The following is a 16,395-nucleotide window of genomic DNA, read 5'->3' as shown; positions in this document are numbered from 1 at the left end:
ATTACAAAATTTTTCAGGGTTGTAGCTGTAGCAAAATCTCAAATTATTATAACTCCAGTTTGGCATCTTCTGTTCTTTGTCTGACACATTGTGCTTGGAAAAGTAGTTTGATCTGTCTATTTTAAACTCATATTCTGTATAAAATTTACTACACTCCTATTGAATTAAAAATATTTCATGTTTTTATTTGTTTGTTTTGACACTTCATTTTTGTTTATGCTTTTCTCCTTTATGTACAAAATTGATTGTCCTTACACTTTTTGTGTTTACAAGCTGCTGCAGATTGATTTCTTTGGCAACTATTGCAATTTTTTTTTTAAATACCAATTCTGCAAATACTTAGGGTCTCTGTTTATTTAAAGTTAAAAGTCTGCAAGCGTGTTTTTTACTTCCTCTACTAACTGTGGCTCTGTTGGTATCCTTTTTTGGCCAACTGATGTTTGGGGAAAAAACTGAGTAGTTTTGAAGCTGATGAGAGATACTTTTGACTTTATGGGCCTGACGCTGAAACTAAGCAGCTTTTTGGAGAATAGATAATAGTTTTAAGGTTACAACCTCCTCTTCCTCGCAGGTCTTCCTCCCTTAACAGGATTCCTACCCAAGTGATTAATTATTCAAGAGCTCACAAAACAAGAACTAACAGTATTAGCCACAACTATTAGCCTACTCTCTTTTCTACATGCTAGGTTTATAGACCTAATTTTTTTTTCATCCCCGTAATTCTAAGAAAGGAAAATACAGTACTACTTCCTCATTTTTAGCCTTTAATCCAGTGTGAAATTGGAAATGTTCATTAAAGCTTAACCTAAGTGACCAAGTGATATTTGAGAATAAAAGATATTAAAATGATTTCAGTTAACAGAGAAGAGGAGCTCAGTATTTTCCTGAGTCCTTGGACTTACCACACAGAAGTACTTTCCATGACAAAATTTAAAATCCATAGGTAAGGCTGTTGTCACGTGCAGGAGCTGTTTTCCAGAGGAGGAATTATATAGAGTAAGAGAAATGATGCTATTTCATTTATTTGTGTATTTTGTTGTGTTTGTACATTGCAATGACCTCTGTAATGACCATCTCCCCAGTGGCCCCAAAATTTAATTTTTTAAGCAACTAGATCAATGTAAGGCAGAAATTCTTCAGATCTGTCTCATGAGTTTCTAGTCTGTGCTCCTACTCCCATGCAGAAATCTTCCAATTTCAGATGGACTGTGTCTGGTTTTGCTACAGTGGGTATTGGTGGAGTCTGAAATTTACAGCTTAACTGGGAAGAAAACCCTGGGGAGATAATTTCAGGCTCTTAACTTATTCACTAGAGAGTGCTGCTTCTCATACAAATTGCTACAAATCTCTGTACTTAGTGAGGCCAACTGTGAAATGAGAATAATAATGCTTATGCACCTTTGTAAAGTGGAAATTTAAGTTCAGAGCATTATTATTATTAATAACCACATTTTCCACATAGGGTAATGAAGAAGAGAGAGGCATAGTTCCTTTTCTTAGTATCTTCTCCCAAAATGTATTAACTCGCTGGCCAGGGTGGGTTTTCTGTGCCTCTCTGGACCTGACAAACAGCCGATAAAAGTCTTTTACAGCTAATGTTTAGTCTGCATAAATTACGCTTTTAGATATTCAGCCATAATTTCCTCTATAAGTTAACCCAAGTGTTGTTTAATACAGAAAAAAGTGATTGTTAGGATAGAAACCATTTAAGTTTTTAAGGAAACTTTTTATTTTAAGCGGGTGGCTGTAGTCTAACTGTCAGATGATCAGCAGTTCTATAAATTGAACTAATCTGTTAGTCCATGAAGCAGATGAAGAAAGCCAAAGGTTTCCTCATGCAATCATACAAAAATCATTAGATTAAGAAACAGTAATAAACATGATACTGTTTGAATCACCCTTCTGTTTTAAGCCTTTAGGAGTTGCATTTTCAAGGATAACTCCTTAGCTGTAAAGTCCAGAAAATAACTTTAGAAGTAGGAAGGTCATTGGTAAAACTGTACCTGGGATTTTTTTAACACTGAAAATGGCAAAAGCCATTGATTTTGAAATCTGTCAAGCCTTTGTCTGTTAAATTCAGTTTCTAGTTGAAAGTACCAATATGATTCAGATTGCACTCGGTTTTATGAGTTGGTCTTGTGCTCCCTAGGATGCTGATTTGGCAGAGGTTCTGGTGGAAGACCTAAGCACTGTTAAAATGGAAGCAAATGCGTAGTTCCCCTGGAATGGATAAGGTGGTTTTAAGGTTAAATCTAAGCCTACACTACCGCGCTGTTTTGGTGGATTTTGTGGAGTGTGTCACTGGTGTCTCAAACTGGGTGTGCTGTGTGTTAAAGGTGTTTTTAAAGCGCAGCACTTAATCAGTGAGCTCTTGATACTTCTTTCTCAGTATCATTCTGCTTGATGCTCTGAGGCCGTGTGGACAGCTGTGCACACTCAAAAGGCAAAGAGACTTTGGAAAAAAAATATTGAAAGAAGCTGTAGAGAAAGGCAGTTCTCTGCAGACTTTTTGGAGGATCACAAAAAGCCATGGTGAATTTGGATGGAATAGCAGTGTAAGCGCTAGAATATGCATTGAGGTCCACTTTAAATAGTCAAATAAACCAAAGGAAATCAGGATGAAATTATTTTATGATGGTCTTTCTATTCACTGCAGGAGAAGCAATAAAGTTATTTATATTATAAAGTTGTGTATAAGGAACCTAAATTAGGTCTCAGTAAGAGATATTGCTTATTTAAAAAGAGATGTTCACTAAGGCAGTCATATTACTTTTCTGCTGTATGGATTTATGGTTTTGAAATGGTTATGCCCCATAACTCTTAATTAAGCTTGACAGTTTCAGCATTGAAATTGAAGTAGCTGGTTGGAAAGACAGTCTGCAAACAAGGACCTCTGTTAATGGTCCCAGAGCTGGTCTTTGTTTACAGGCTTGACTGTATTGTAAAATAAGGAAGAAAGTAACAGTTATCTTTAATTATACATCATCTACAGCGTGTCAAAACAAGGGACTATAAACAAGCACAAGTGGCTTATAATAAAAGCAGTTATCATAGACTTTGCGTAGTGACTAAACCTACCAAACTTTATTGGTGTGACAGGTATCTTACGGGAACAGTTTGTCATAATGATTTGGATGGTCTACTTGAGTAAGTATTCCAGGTACAGACATGACCTACTTTTTTGTGAGCCTGTATTTGCTGAATATGGTGTCCTGTTCTGCCCGACTACAGTGATCCCAATAATGCTGTCAGACCATTTACTTGCAAAGGGCTTTTTCAATTTTCTTGAAAAGTTATATGAAGGATGCACAGCTCTCATTCCAAAATTTTCAACATTAAGTAATTTTTTTTATATCTCTGGAAGAAACGTCAATATTTTGGTAGTGTTCTCTATTTGTTTCTTTATCACCCAGTGGTTTTATTCCAAGACACAGGTTTGGGGCAGTTCCTGATTTTAGTGAGCTTATTGGAACTATTCAATCCATAGAACGTTGTCTTATTTTTCTGCCAGATGCAACACAATGACATATTACAGAATAAAATCTGAAGAGGAACTTCATCCAGGTTACATAAAAGTTCTTTACCTGACTGGTAATGTAATACAATTTTCATTGCCTTTGTGGGTTTTATCTTTCTTTTTGTTTATTTTACCTTGTTTTCTCTAAGTGTAGATTTATCTATTTATAAAATACATAGAAGTAGGTCTTAAAAATGTTTTTTAAAAAAAGAAGCCAGTGGCGGATGTAAAGTTATAGAATGTCTTAAAACAGGTAGCAGAGCTGAGCTGCCTTCATTAGGTAAAAAAAATCAACTCTAGAAATAATAGGGTGAAGCTCATGAAAACAGAAGTAATACTTTTAGAAGTGAAACGTGTGTGAATGTTGGAAAATTACAGTCATTGCCACTCCTTCCTATGTCTGTTAAAAGAATCCTCATTATAATAGTGTACGAGGTTCCCCTCCTCATTGCTCTTTACCAGAATCTTATTCTGGAGGCCTGAATGCCCTCCCATGGCCACCACTGCTTATGTGGGCTGTTGTTCTGACCACCGTGAAAACCCCTTTTACCCTTCTAAACCTTCTGGATGGCACTCCGGTCCTTTTATCAGATCCACTCCCTTAAAAGTACAGAAGAATCTACTCTGGGAAAACAGCAAGACTGAAAAGGTAGTATGGGCATGAATGTCCTCCCTGGCATTCAGCCCAAAGAGGCTTGAGGTGTTGCAGAATCCAGTGGGAGTCAATGGGAGTTTACTTGTCAGTCTCACCCATTATATCTGAGGAGTAAATAGTTGAGAGTTGCAGAGGTCACTTACAGTTTACTCAACTTTTTTTAAACTCCAGAGTCCATGGTAGCCTGGTTTCAACACTATGTGCAGTTAAGGAAGAGCTTAATTAGTACGTGAGTGCAGGACAGTAGAAGATATTGTATTTCATTAGGATGGCTGAAGGGAAATAGGGAAACAGAAGTCTGTAAATTATCCAAACTAGAGTTTGGCCAGAAGCCATCTGTGATTTTTAATGTTTCTTATAATATCAGGCTGAGAACCAGAAAGGAATTTTTGTTTTTTTCCGTATTGGCTCATTTGCTGACTAGGAATGCGATTTTCCTGCAGTCACATAATGCTTATTTTCCTTTTTCTAGAAATGTGACATTACTGCCTGCCCTCGCAACATTATAATGGAGTTTAGCCCTTGGGCTATCAGCAAATGTGTGTATGACTTTTAGCCACAGCATACTGGTCCTGAGCATGACCATGTTTATACAGGGCAGAGGGAGAATTTGTATACAAAGAGCACAATCCATCTTAATATGTGTACTAAGAAGGAATCAAGCTGAGCTTGTCAGTGGGAATACTATGAGCAGTGGGAAGAATGAAGCATCTAAAATCCTGCTCTCTTATGCTGTACTGCAGAAAGTTATTCCCTCCTTTTGTGACTGCGAGTGCCAAGTCTTCTGAAGATAGTGAGAGAACCACTCTTCCTACCTGAAAAATATCCTACAAAACCAAAGGTTTCACTTTTCTCTGAAAGCATATTACAATTAGAAAGGAGGTAAGAGTGGATATAATGTTCCTGTGATACTGTGATGAAGTAATTGAAGGATTTATTCAAAGTGGGAAAGAGTTTGAGTAAGTAAATGTAGGAGTACAAACTGTATTCAGGTCAGTGGACTGTAGAATTGGACTTCCACATGCTACTCCTGTTTAACTGTTTTATGAAAATAATTCCATTAGTATATTTAATTTTGGAGCAGGGAGGAAAGAATCTGCATCCCCAAAAATAGTGTCATGCATGGGGAAGAGAGTGCTGTCTTGATTGAATTTGGATGTAAATTCCCTCTGACAGAGAGAGAACCTGAATATGGGTCATCAGCCTCCTGAGGGAGCGCTCTAACTATCCATGCTGATAAAAGGTATACCTCCTTCCCGGTTTTTAAAAAGGAGATGGCTGACACCGTGAAGCTGTATCCAATAGGTATGCTCTGAAAAGAGCTACTTCAAATGTGTCCTTCAAATGAGATCACTAGGGAAATGTCTATTTGGTGGATAGAAGTGGTATTTTGACATCAAAGGAAGCATGAGGTTCTGTCAACCTCTTAAGGTGCATCTTGGTGCAAATAGAAATCAGACTTTTATGTACACAGGAAATGTTAGTGCCAGTAACTGAAGTGTCAGTGGAGTGCTTGGTGGTTTTAAGTGCTGAACAGTCAGGCACTTATGTGTTCCCATGGATCTTACTTTTTGGTCAGTACTCTAATATGTGAATCATTAGATACCTATTAAATTTTGTTAATCCTATAGAAAATGCCCAAAGATATTTGTTGACCATAGATAGGTGAAATAAGATGGCATTATACTGTTTGCTGAGCTGAATGTTTGCCAAGGGTATTGTGCTTTATACCAATTTACCCAAAGAGACTACTGACATCTGCCTTCTCTGCCTTGTGATTCCTTGAAGTCACCTTGCTCCTGCAGTGTGCAGATTGAACTGATGATACTGACTGCCAAGGGAGCTTGTATGCCTAGTTCTATCCTTATAAATAGAGACATCCCAGATAACAAGTATTGTTAGCATGAGACATTCAGACAATGTTATCCTGTGTTTTTAAAATGCAAGGAGGGCATTATATTAGACCTGGCTATTACACAGTTACAAAGTGAGCAACTGTCTTGGGTTTTCTTTTAAGGTTGGAACTTCCTTGAATAGTAATAGTCGTTTGGATGTCATTGAAGAGGTTGGTCAGCGATTCCTAAAGTTTTGTGAAAGTGAAGTTATTCCAATATCTTTCTGAGGAAAAAAAAAAGTTAAGACTAGAACCTACCGTTATCTACTAATTTTTGTTTATTTTTCAATTATTTTATTATTCAGAAGATAAAATGGAAATTTCATAGATTTTCCTCCAGATTCACTTTTTATTTTCACTTTGATGTTGATTTACACTCCAATCCTAATGCTCTGTGCCTAGAAATTTTACACACAAAATTCAAATTTACCATTACACTATCAATATTTTTATAGCAAACCTGTATGTCTAATTCTTGTCTCTTAAGGGCTTCCAATTGGTATCGAACTTAGACGGTGTAAAATGGATACTGTTTCAGATGACAACTTACCTGTGAATAACGAAGCAAAATGTTTTTTTTTTACAAGGTAGTTGCAATGAAATTTATGTACTTTTAAAGTTTACCTGAAGTATGAAACTTGTGTCAGATTCTGCAGCCTTGGGGACTAGAGTTCCCATTCTGCAGAAAACTGTATCAGAAATCTCTCTCTCTTTTTTTTTTTTTTTTTTTTTTTTTTTTTAATGCTGGACAATTTGAGTCCAGTCTTGAAAACTGGGAGAATAACATCTCAGCTAAAGAAACTCTGCTCCTTCCAGCTAATTCTGACCTTTGTTGTGCTCAGATTGAAATGAAAGTCCTATTTGCACAAAGCAGAGAATGATGGATGTGTGGTCTGGCCACATCTCTGGAGACAAGCAGCAGGGGTATGAGGTAAACCTAGCCCAAGGCTTTGCGGTGGCAAATGGTCCATCTGTCAGTGTGTCCCTCAAAGAGCCTGTTTTAGGGTTTCTATACCTTGCTACCTCCCCAAAGTGACTGGTTACTCCATGGTGTTTATTTTCAAATGAGAGTTGATAATGGGGCATGAGCATCATTTCCATGTTTTTAATAGTAAGAAGTATGACTGTTATGATTTCTATTTAAATAGACAAGTTCTCATGATTCAGCTGTTGAATGTTGCCCTAGAGAGTTGAATCCTGACATGAAGTTTCTTTGTGATGCTGGACAATTTATATAAAACTAAAGATTCACTACTGGGAACTGTGTGATCTTATTCTGCTTGACCAGACTGAGATGTTTGACACATAAAGAGCAGAAGTCCCAAGCACTCAGATATGCAGCTATAGGAGTTAGTATGAAAACAAGTATCCCATCACACACTGAGATGAGAAATGCACCACTCACATTCTCCAGAGAAGCACCAGAATTAATTGATAAATTTCATTGCAAGGCATAACACCCTTCTAGGAGCAGCAGTGGTTGATGATGTGGGTGGGTTATCCCATGTGTATGTCCGTGTTTGTGACTTATTGTGTTAAATTAGTTGGTTTGAATTCATCCACATAAGTTCTTGTAGAGGGCTCTCCAGAGAGTAACATATTGCAGCTTTTCAATAAGACTGTTTGCACAAATCCCCTTTTCTTCCTACTCTTCTTACTGGAATTTGCCTAGAGAATTAAGAGCTGTAAAATCTTTAAAAATCAATAGAATTTACATGAAAAAATTAACACTAAAATGCATTGACAGGGATAACACTGCCTTTGCACAAAAATCAGTTGGGTATGCATATTTGATTTAGCCATTCAATAAGTTTGAGAACATGTTTGTAAGGTCTGTGATCCTTTTGCATAATTTGTGCTGGTTTATTATTGGAGTTGTCATTCTTATGAGGAAAATTAAATGGCTTGTTTGGAGGCTTGGGATTCAGTGTGGTAAAATGCAGCTACACAATGTTTTATAAGTAGTGCCTATAATTAATGCAATAGTCCTAGCTTAAATGTTTCTCTGAATTAAAGCTGACAACTACTTCGTTAGCAAGAGCACAGATGGAAGAAGTGAATTTTACTGACTTGACTTGAAAGAAAGTTCAAGAAAGAGAAGAGCAGAATGAAGAGAGTTTTCGTATAAGGTGCACTATTTGTTCTGTACAATGCTTAAAAAATAGCATCTTAGGATGTGATGTTAAGTGCTTTTTCATTTATAATGCCGATAAGCTCAAGTTTTGGGTTAACACCCCCCCACAGTTTTCCTACCTGATAGACAGAAGTGTCAGTTTGTCTCTTAAGTATAACAATCTAAAGTTAGAGCCAAATTTTGATGAGTATGAGATTACAAAAGTGTCATGTAAATTAAACTGATCTAGTGGCATTAGTCATATTATTTTGGTAAAGACATTGGTTAAAAAATAAAAAGAAAAAATTGATAAGTCACAAGCTATGTGGCTATTGGCATACTTACATTAGCGTTTTGGTTTGCATCAAGAATATGATTTTGAAGCAAGTGTCCTGATCCTGCCTATTTACTGTGGTTTGCTTTACATGCAGAGTGGCTTTGGAATATATAAGCTAATTTCCTTCTGGCTGAAAGAAAAATGTGCTCCAGGAGCATAGATAATGCTCTCCTGATGCTAATGGATATTTAGTCTACAGAACCAGACTAGCCTTAAACCTGAAGTAGCCTCTCTCCCTCTCTTTCTTCCCAAAACATGTGTAGTGTGAACATCATGTCTTCAGCATTAACAGTTTTGGTCTGTAGACCTGATTTTATTCTGCTATGCTGCTTGCTAAGGTAGACCCAGATAATGCTCATAGTCAACGAGTTAAGACATTAATTGATGAAACCAGAATCTTGTCTTGTGAGGCAGAAGTCAGCTTTCAAGAATTGCTACACTAGCAAGTAAATTGCCTGTTAAGAATTGTATCTGTGTAGCAGGTAGGAAACTACACGTGCTGAGTTTCAATGTCTAAAAAATAGAAAGCAAACAGCCACATTGAAGAAACCCCTTCAGGAAATGGGGGATGCTCCTTAGTCTGATGGACTCATTTCTCCTTAGTTTCTGTCTTACTTCATTTCTGGTGGGGAGACTGTTTGAGTATGTTTGGGAAGTGGATGGTAGCCCTTAATAAAACCCCTGAATGAAATGGTCCATTTCAATAAGTTGGCCAAGTAGCTCTTTCCAGAGCATCACTTTTGGACTTAGCACTTGGAGACAGGTGCTTACTTGGCAGAAAAGGGTGTAGATTTGCTGTTGATCCCCCAAACTCTTTTATTTTAGTTTTAAAATCCCAAGTCACTTCAGTAACTTTGATCTGTAGGAATAGCCTTATCTATCGTTGCTGTAATTCTGCATGAAGATTACTTTGTTATCTTTGCTGTTTTTATGAACTGCTTTCTTTAGGGTTTATTATGATGGGCTCCCACTAAATATAGCTTATGTGGAATTCTTAGAATCACATATTAATTATTCTACAGCAGAAAAAACTTCAACTGCCATAAAAAGAGCTGCCTTAACCTGTTGCTCTGCTGTCCTATCAGTCAATTTTGAAATTGTGAAAAAATGCCTTGTCCCTTCCCAAATACTCTGACATTTAAGTAGGCAGTGACTGTTCGTTTAAAAAATTAATCTGTGGGGTAGGAATTTCCTGAATATGATATGGTACTGGAAACCAAATATTTATTTTTTTTTAATATCATGGTATAGATATCTGTAGATTGATGTGAGAGCAGCAACAACAACAAAGGAAATTTTCAGTGAGATCATTCAGAGGCTTTCTCTCTCAGAAGCTGTTTTATATTTGGACTTCCACTTATGTGATTAGGAATATGTGTGACTGCAATATGTTTTCAATGGATCTTAGTATCTTTGTTATCTAGATGTATTTCTATCAGTACAGAAATTTTCTGGAAACTGAAACTATCTTCCAGCTTTCATCTCTGCCTCCATACTACCTGTCTCTTTCTTACTTCTTCCTCTGTACTAAACCTGCCTCTTTGTAGATGTTTGATAGATCACTGGAAAGGAAAGGAATCACTCCTCTTTGGGCAAGCAGTAAAACATAAATACCAAAACCAAACCAAAACATTAACCGCTTAGTGTAAGCCCTTTTCTGTGGTTGAAGCTCTGACTTTGAAGTCATATTTGGTTAGCAACTTGAGGCATGCCTGTATCTTATCATAGCGTATCCCCCATTGTATATTACTGCTTACATAATTTCACAAAGACAGGGAGTAGTAGTGATCTTTCCCAAAGGCCCCCTTGTTTGAAGTACTGAAAGCTTTTTTTCCCTCTTGGAAAATTCAATAGCCAAGAACCTCACAGTATGTGGGATAACTCCTAGCGATATTATTCTAACACTGAAAGGAAGCAGAGGAGTGGTATGTATTATTTTACTGGCTATCAGAGAAAAGGTTGTCTTTAAAAATATATATGCCTTTTGCATATGCTTTGTGACAGACATACAGCCTGAAGACTGGCATGTGACAAGGGGAAATCAATAAAAAATACATAATGATATTATTAATATTTATAGAATAGCTAGATGAGTATAACATGACAGGGAGAAGTCAAGCAGGCTTTTAGAATAGCAGAACTGTGCTCTAAAATATATTGGAATTTTTCTGGGTGAGTTACAATGGGGTAAAAAGGCATTGCATAGGCTGTCAGGGACATTCACAACACTTTTGATTAAAGTAATTTCTAAGCAACCATGAGAAAAGCTTCATCAAAGAAGTGCAGCTAAATAAAAGTTGGAAAGCAGAGAAGGGAAAAAGTTTTCAGAAGGGATGACGTATTCACAGAGCGTCCCAGTAGAAACCTGTAGGGATTGATGATTGATTGATTTGTAACCTCAGAAATTAGGGAAAGGGTTCTCTGTGTTTCCAGCAGGATTAAAAATGATACAGCTTTATCCAAAGACTAGGAATTTTCCAAGTCTGCTAAAAGACTTTTTTAATTATATTTTTGCATATAACTGCCTATTGATGTAGTTTTGTATCTGTTAATACATACATATGTAGCTTGGGCCTGTAAGACTTCAAGGTTTATAGGCAGCCAATAGAAAAACAAGATGAGAAACAAATTTAGTTCCATAAATGAAAGTAAAATTTTCCTATAGTCATCCTCCTGTCCTGTAGAAATCGGCCTTAGTGCACGGCTAATTCATCTACAGGAGGACTTTGACTGTGGGAATTGGCTCCATTTGTTCTCTGTGTTGATGTAAACATCAAGAATAAACTGGAGTTTTTGTACAGAGAAATTTATTCTTTTCTGCTTGTGCTGCAGATGGTTGAATTTGCTCAGTCTGCAAAAGCTGCAAAAATACATAGGGAAAGAGAAAGTTATACTAAAAATGGAAGAAACTATGCAAAAGACAGCAAAAGAATAGCTTGTTCTGCCTTTATCAAAGGCCCGCAAAAGCTTCTTCAGTGGAGATATCCATGTCTGGGGAAAGGTTATTTTTGCTGCTGAATTCTTGCTTAGAGAATCCTCTTTCCCGTTAATCCAAACAGAGCACAATGTCATTAATGGTTGGGTCAGGGTGCTAATTATCTTTGTGAAAAATGGATGGGCAGACAGTCAGGAGATAGATGCTTCCTAATTTGTTAAGGGCTTTTAAAGATAAATGGCCTTGAAGTAGATTTGTTTTCAAATGAATAGCCAGTAGAGTGCTCAGAGCAGTGGCACAGTGAGCTCTCATCAGTTTTTCTCAGAGTGATGAATGTTGCATATTCTGTCTGCTGACGTGGTCTTTGCCTTCAGATGTCCCAATTTATTAACAGTTTTTTAGGGCAATGGTGGTAAATTACTGCAGCTCAATTTTATTACTGTTTTACATCTACCGAGGACTGAGCCCTGTATGCAGCTTTATATTAACTCAGCAAGCACCATTAAAATATTGACATTTAGGCTCATTTTGGTAGCATTAATCGTAGCATTAATCATAGCATTTTATCATGCGTTAATTGCATGAAATGACTGGTTTGAAATAACTGGAATGTTTACTTTTCTTAAAGCAGGAGAAACAATAATTTCCATTTCTCCACTTTTTCGATGTATAACTGTGCTTTAGAAAACTCAAACAAACAACAAACAACCCAAAACTCACAACCTGCCTGCTTCTGATTGTGTGTGTTGGGGGCATCTTCTTCTTAGCTTCCTTGCAACAGCTGAACATGTAAGAGCCAGCAGCTCTTACGGGCCTCACTGGAAGCTCTTGGAAGTGTCATCTCTGAAAATCAGCCTCTGAAGTCTCAGTGTGAATACCCACAGACAGGCCTTGGCTTCAAAAATGTACCTCAATGTATATAACAAGAGTACTCCTGATGTGCAAAAAATGCTGAAAATCTACAGCATTTTCATATGTTGATACAGCTTAAGGCACAGAAATGCCTTTTGTTATTCACCAGCAGGAATAGCCTTACAGCACCCATGCATATTTGTATTACCCTATCAGTAAAAGAACCTGTGATATTTGCTGGCTCTTTTCAGTGGAGGGCATCACTAGATGATTATGTTTAATATAAGGAGCTGGCAGCCTCTCTCACTTAACAATCATTAGGAGATCTGCTGCGGAGGTCCCATTTTGTGAGGCAGTTGGAAATTGGCACTTAGTTTAGATGTATTGTTTTCTACCTTTCTCCTAAAGTTCAAGGACAAGGCAAAACTGTTCGGACTACACAAAGAAAAAAGTTTTTTCACTTTCCTTTGTTTACTTGCTCCTCTGACCTCTCTGTTTATTCCCTATGAAAATTTATTCCCCACATAAATTTATTCCCCCATATTTACATGAATTAAAAGGAAGTGTGGACCATGTCAGGAAAAATGGAAGTGGAAGGCATGAGGGGAGGTATTTCAAAGCACTATGCAGAAGATAGCTATGATAATCATGTAGACTTTTTGTGTGGTAAAAATTATCTAGGTTGTTATGTTTCTCTTGATACTTATGAAAGAGACAATACTGTTACTTCTGTTCTAGGGAACTGAGGCATAGAATGAGTCAATGGGGAAACCCTAAATCACTCAAAAGGCAAAATGCAGAATAGTGGTATCCCAGTCACTAACCTTCACTTCCTGCTCCTAACCATGCGTTTAATTAATTATTTTAAATACTGCTTCTCCCAGCGCTCACCCCAAGATGTTCCTACGTCTTCAGGACTTTGACCACCTGTTATTTTCCCTGGTTACATCATATGGCTTAAGCCACAGCTTCATCTGTAGCCTTCTGCCTCCTGCTGTACAGGATCTTCTCAAAAGCTTAAAAGACTTTCTAGTGATAGAGGTTTTCTTTTTTCAATTATAGTGGCTTCATATGACCAAATAATACTTCATTAACCTGATTGCCTAAGGATATCAAGCTCCAGAGGAAACTTGTATTCCTGTATGATTGGCAAGATAATTAGGAAGTGAAATAATGCAAATCCCACCACAGGCAGCTGTCAAAAGATTTATGTATTTACTCTTTGAATTCAAAGTGTGTCATATCATAAATCCTTTTTTTCTTTTAAGGCTTTTATATCTGTGGGTTTATTATCGACCTTCACAATGCACATTTTGCTGAGGCAGGAGGCTTTATGAGCTCAATCAAGTTGGGCTGGTAAATCCACCGAGATTTTTAGTCTGCAGTATCACCTAGATAACACAGGTTCAAGTACACTTTTTCTCTTACTAGCTTTTGATTTGAAGCTCCTGGGTCATGGGCTTTCATTCTGTATTTAGAAAGTATCTACCAGAGTGGATCTACCAAAATTAGAGCTTTTATGTGATATTAAAACACAGGCACAGAAGCCACTGATGGCTGCAAGAGTTCTTCATTGGCCAGGAGGGTGGAATATTGGATGTAGATTAGAGACATCTTCATATGAAGTCACCTACCGCCTTCCCTGTTAATAGAGGGTAGGGTGAAGCTCATGTCAGTATTCATTGCATTTAGGCAGCAGCAGCAGCAAGTGGGAGATTAAATGAGAGAGCTGTATAGATATGGGGTCCTGTTGAGGGTGGCCTTCAGTAAGTAAAAGTCACTTATAAATTAAACGTTTAATAAAACCCTACCAAGTAAAAGGTATCTAATGAAGTTCTGACAGCTTCTCTATCTGAAAATGGTAAAACCTAAGAAGCAAGGAAATTTGTGGAGTTGGTCTAAGGTGGTTGGATCAAAATTAATCTGGCAAAAGGAAAATAAAAAAAAGGAGAAAAAAATCAATAGTCTTGCTAATGAGAATCAACATTTATCTTGCAGGAAACCTGAAGTTTTGCCTTCTGATTCTGAACCAGCCTTTAAACAAAGGTCATTTCCATTGTCTGTGGAGCAAAGGTAATAATAACTTACATACATCTTCATTTGCTTATTTACTTAGCTGCTACCTGGCTAATGTACTTCATGTCTGTTGAATTGCAGTGTGGCAATTTCCCCTCTGCTAGAGCAACCTTCTGATGAGGGCGTAAATTGGCAGAATATGTCCCTTGTTGCTGAATGCAGCAAATAGGCTGATTATGCAAATTTTGCATCTCTGCATTGCATACGTCAGTGGGAAGTTTATGGACTGATCTATATAAGACCAGCTTTTCATAGGCAGCTTAGGAGCGATCATTGTTTTGCTGACAAAGTGCAGCAGATCAATGGTGCATTTAAGAGTCTGGAAGCAAGCATTCCTTTAAAGGTCATAAGTGAAATGTTTTAATTTTAATCAAAATAAAATGAACCGTGTAGATATTAAGTTGTGAAAGCGGTGGGAATTTGCGTACTTGTCAGAAATATGCAAATCAGATTTCACTACCCCTTTGTTAAATATGCACAGTGCTAATCATCATCTCTGATATGATAGCTTCAGATTTACTGACATTTTGTGGAGATATGTAAATCTCTACAAGCTTGGAACTATTAATTCCTCCAGTGCAGGAATGTAGTCCTTCAGAAGCTTTCTGAAAAGCCACAGGAACTGTCTCCAACTTGTTACCAGGATGTGAACCTTGCAGAGATTCCTCTTAACTGACTGAGGAAGATAGAGCTATTTGATTTCTCCATAGGCATAAGGACAGGCAGGGGGTAGCTGTGCAGTTGAAAGGAATTGGAGTAAGTGGCAGGATGCATTTGTATCACTTAATTCCAGTAAACACAAATTAGGTGCCTATATAGCCAGACAAGTGAGAAAAAAAGGGAGAGAGCTGCACTAGATGATTCAAAGCATCTGAAGAAGTGCTGTACCCCAAATGGGCTCGCTTTCATTTGCATAATCAGCAAGAAAGGGAAGTGGAAGGGCTGTCAAGTTATTTTATAGATGTGATTCTACTTATTTTTGCATTTAAAAAGATACACTGAGAGACCTGTTCTATTTTAAGTAATGAAGGAAAGAAGGTGAAATATTTTGATCTTATTTCTTTGTCCCACCTTTCCTGTTTTGAGGGTTGAGGTTAAAAAAAGAGACAGCAAATCAGACATGCACAGTTAATGGCAGTATTTGGTGTGTTGTAGTACCTTGCATGTGTTTGTGCTGTGTTCTGTTAATCAGACTATGTTTTTGTCTGTCCTTTAGAATTTTAAGTCTTCCTCTTTTGATCTAACCTTCCGGCATGGAGTGCTTCTAACTGTTAACACTAATGGTCTCTTAACTGTAGTTCTTCTGTAAAGGCTTGGGATAAGAAGCTGAATAAAATCGAGTAGACCTAAGACTGCTTTGTGTGAAACTACCTCAATGGGTTCCTGTTCTCTGAGCATAATTGCGTGTACACTGATTATTGGTGCTGTGAATAGTGTCCCAAAGAGTTTGTGAGACTTAGGAGCAGAAGTCCTATTTAAGCTAATAAGACTTTTGCTGGTAGATTACTTTCGGAAATAGGTGGATATTTTCTAAGTAAAATGACAGGAAGGTGGTGACATAGTGGACCTGAAATGTTTTTCTTCAAAGCATCTTCAGTAAACCTTAGTGAATTCAGGACAAGGGTTTGGCAATACTGGGCTTACAATTCTAGTGGACTGCTGTAGATATCAGCAGTCTTCTGGATCCTACTTCTGAAAGAGTTTCAGCACAGAGACTGTTGCAGGACTAGGAGAACCTGGGGAGTTTGGTATGGAAACTGAAAGAATTTCTGAAAGAATGAAACATCCTTAGAAACTGTGCTTGATGACCAACTGTATATGTTTGAGATCTCATAAATGAGTGATGAGAAGGAAAAAATGGGGCAGTTAATCCACAGAATATTGCCAGCTACACAAATTAAGGGGAAAAGGGAGAGAAAAATAGAAAGGAAGAAAAAGAAGATAAAATATATTGTCCATCTTCTCTGAGCTACAGCAATCTTGGGTGTTAGACTGAGTACAGAATGTGTTATTTTC

General features: G+C 37.4%; 1 protein-coding gene across 6 annotated transcripts in view; it reads left to right on the top strand.

The window, feature by feature from the left end:
* TPK1 (thiamin pyrophosphokinase 1) overlaps window positions 1-16,395 on the top strand; it is a 300,110-nt gene that overhangs the window by 41,320 nt on the left and 242,395 nt on the right. For 4 of the 6 annotated variants that reach the window (XM_051768529.1, XM_051768524.1, XM_051768533.1 and 1 more), the window contains one exon: window positions 14,302-14,376. The exons of 1 other annotated variant lie outside the window; for it this stretch is intronic. In XM_051768529.1, the coding sequence (XP_051624489.1) occupies window positions 14,302-14,376 (75 nt within the window). Of the gene's footprint in view, window positions 1-3,506; window positions 3,592-14,301; window positions 14,377-16,395 lie in introns of those variants that run through there. One more of the 6 variants, XM_051768525.1, reaches the window with a different exon arrangement.

The sequence above is a fragment of the Manacus candei genome, unplaced genomic scaffold (genome assembly GCF_025592945.1).
Source record: "Manacus candei isolate 608988 ecotype Guabito, Panama unplaced genomic scaffold, ASM2559294v1 h1tg000095l, whole genome shotgun sequence".
NCBI classification, from domain to species: Eukaryota; Metazoa; Chordata; class Aves; order Passeriformes; family Pipridae; genus Manacus; species Manacus candei.
This window is presented reverse-complemented; position numbering and strand designations above follow the sequence as displayed.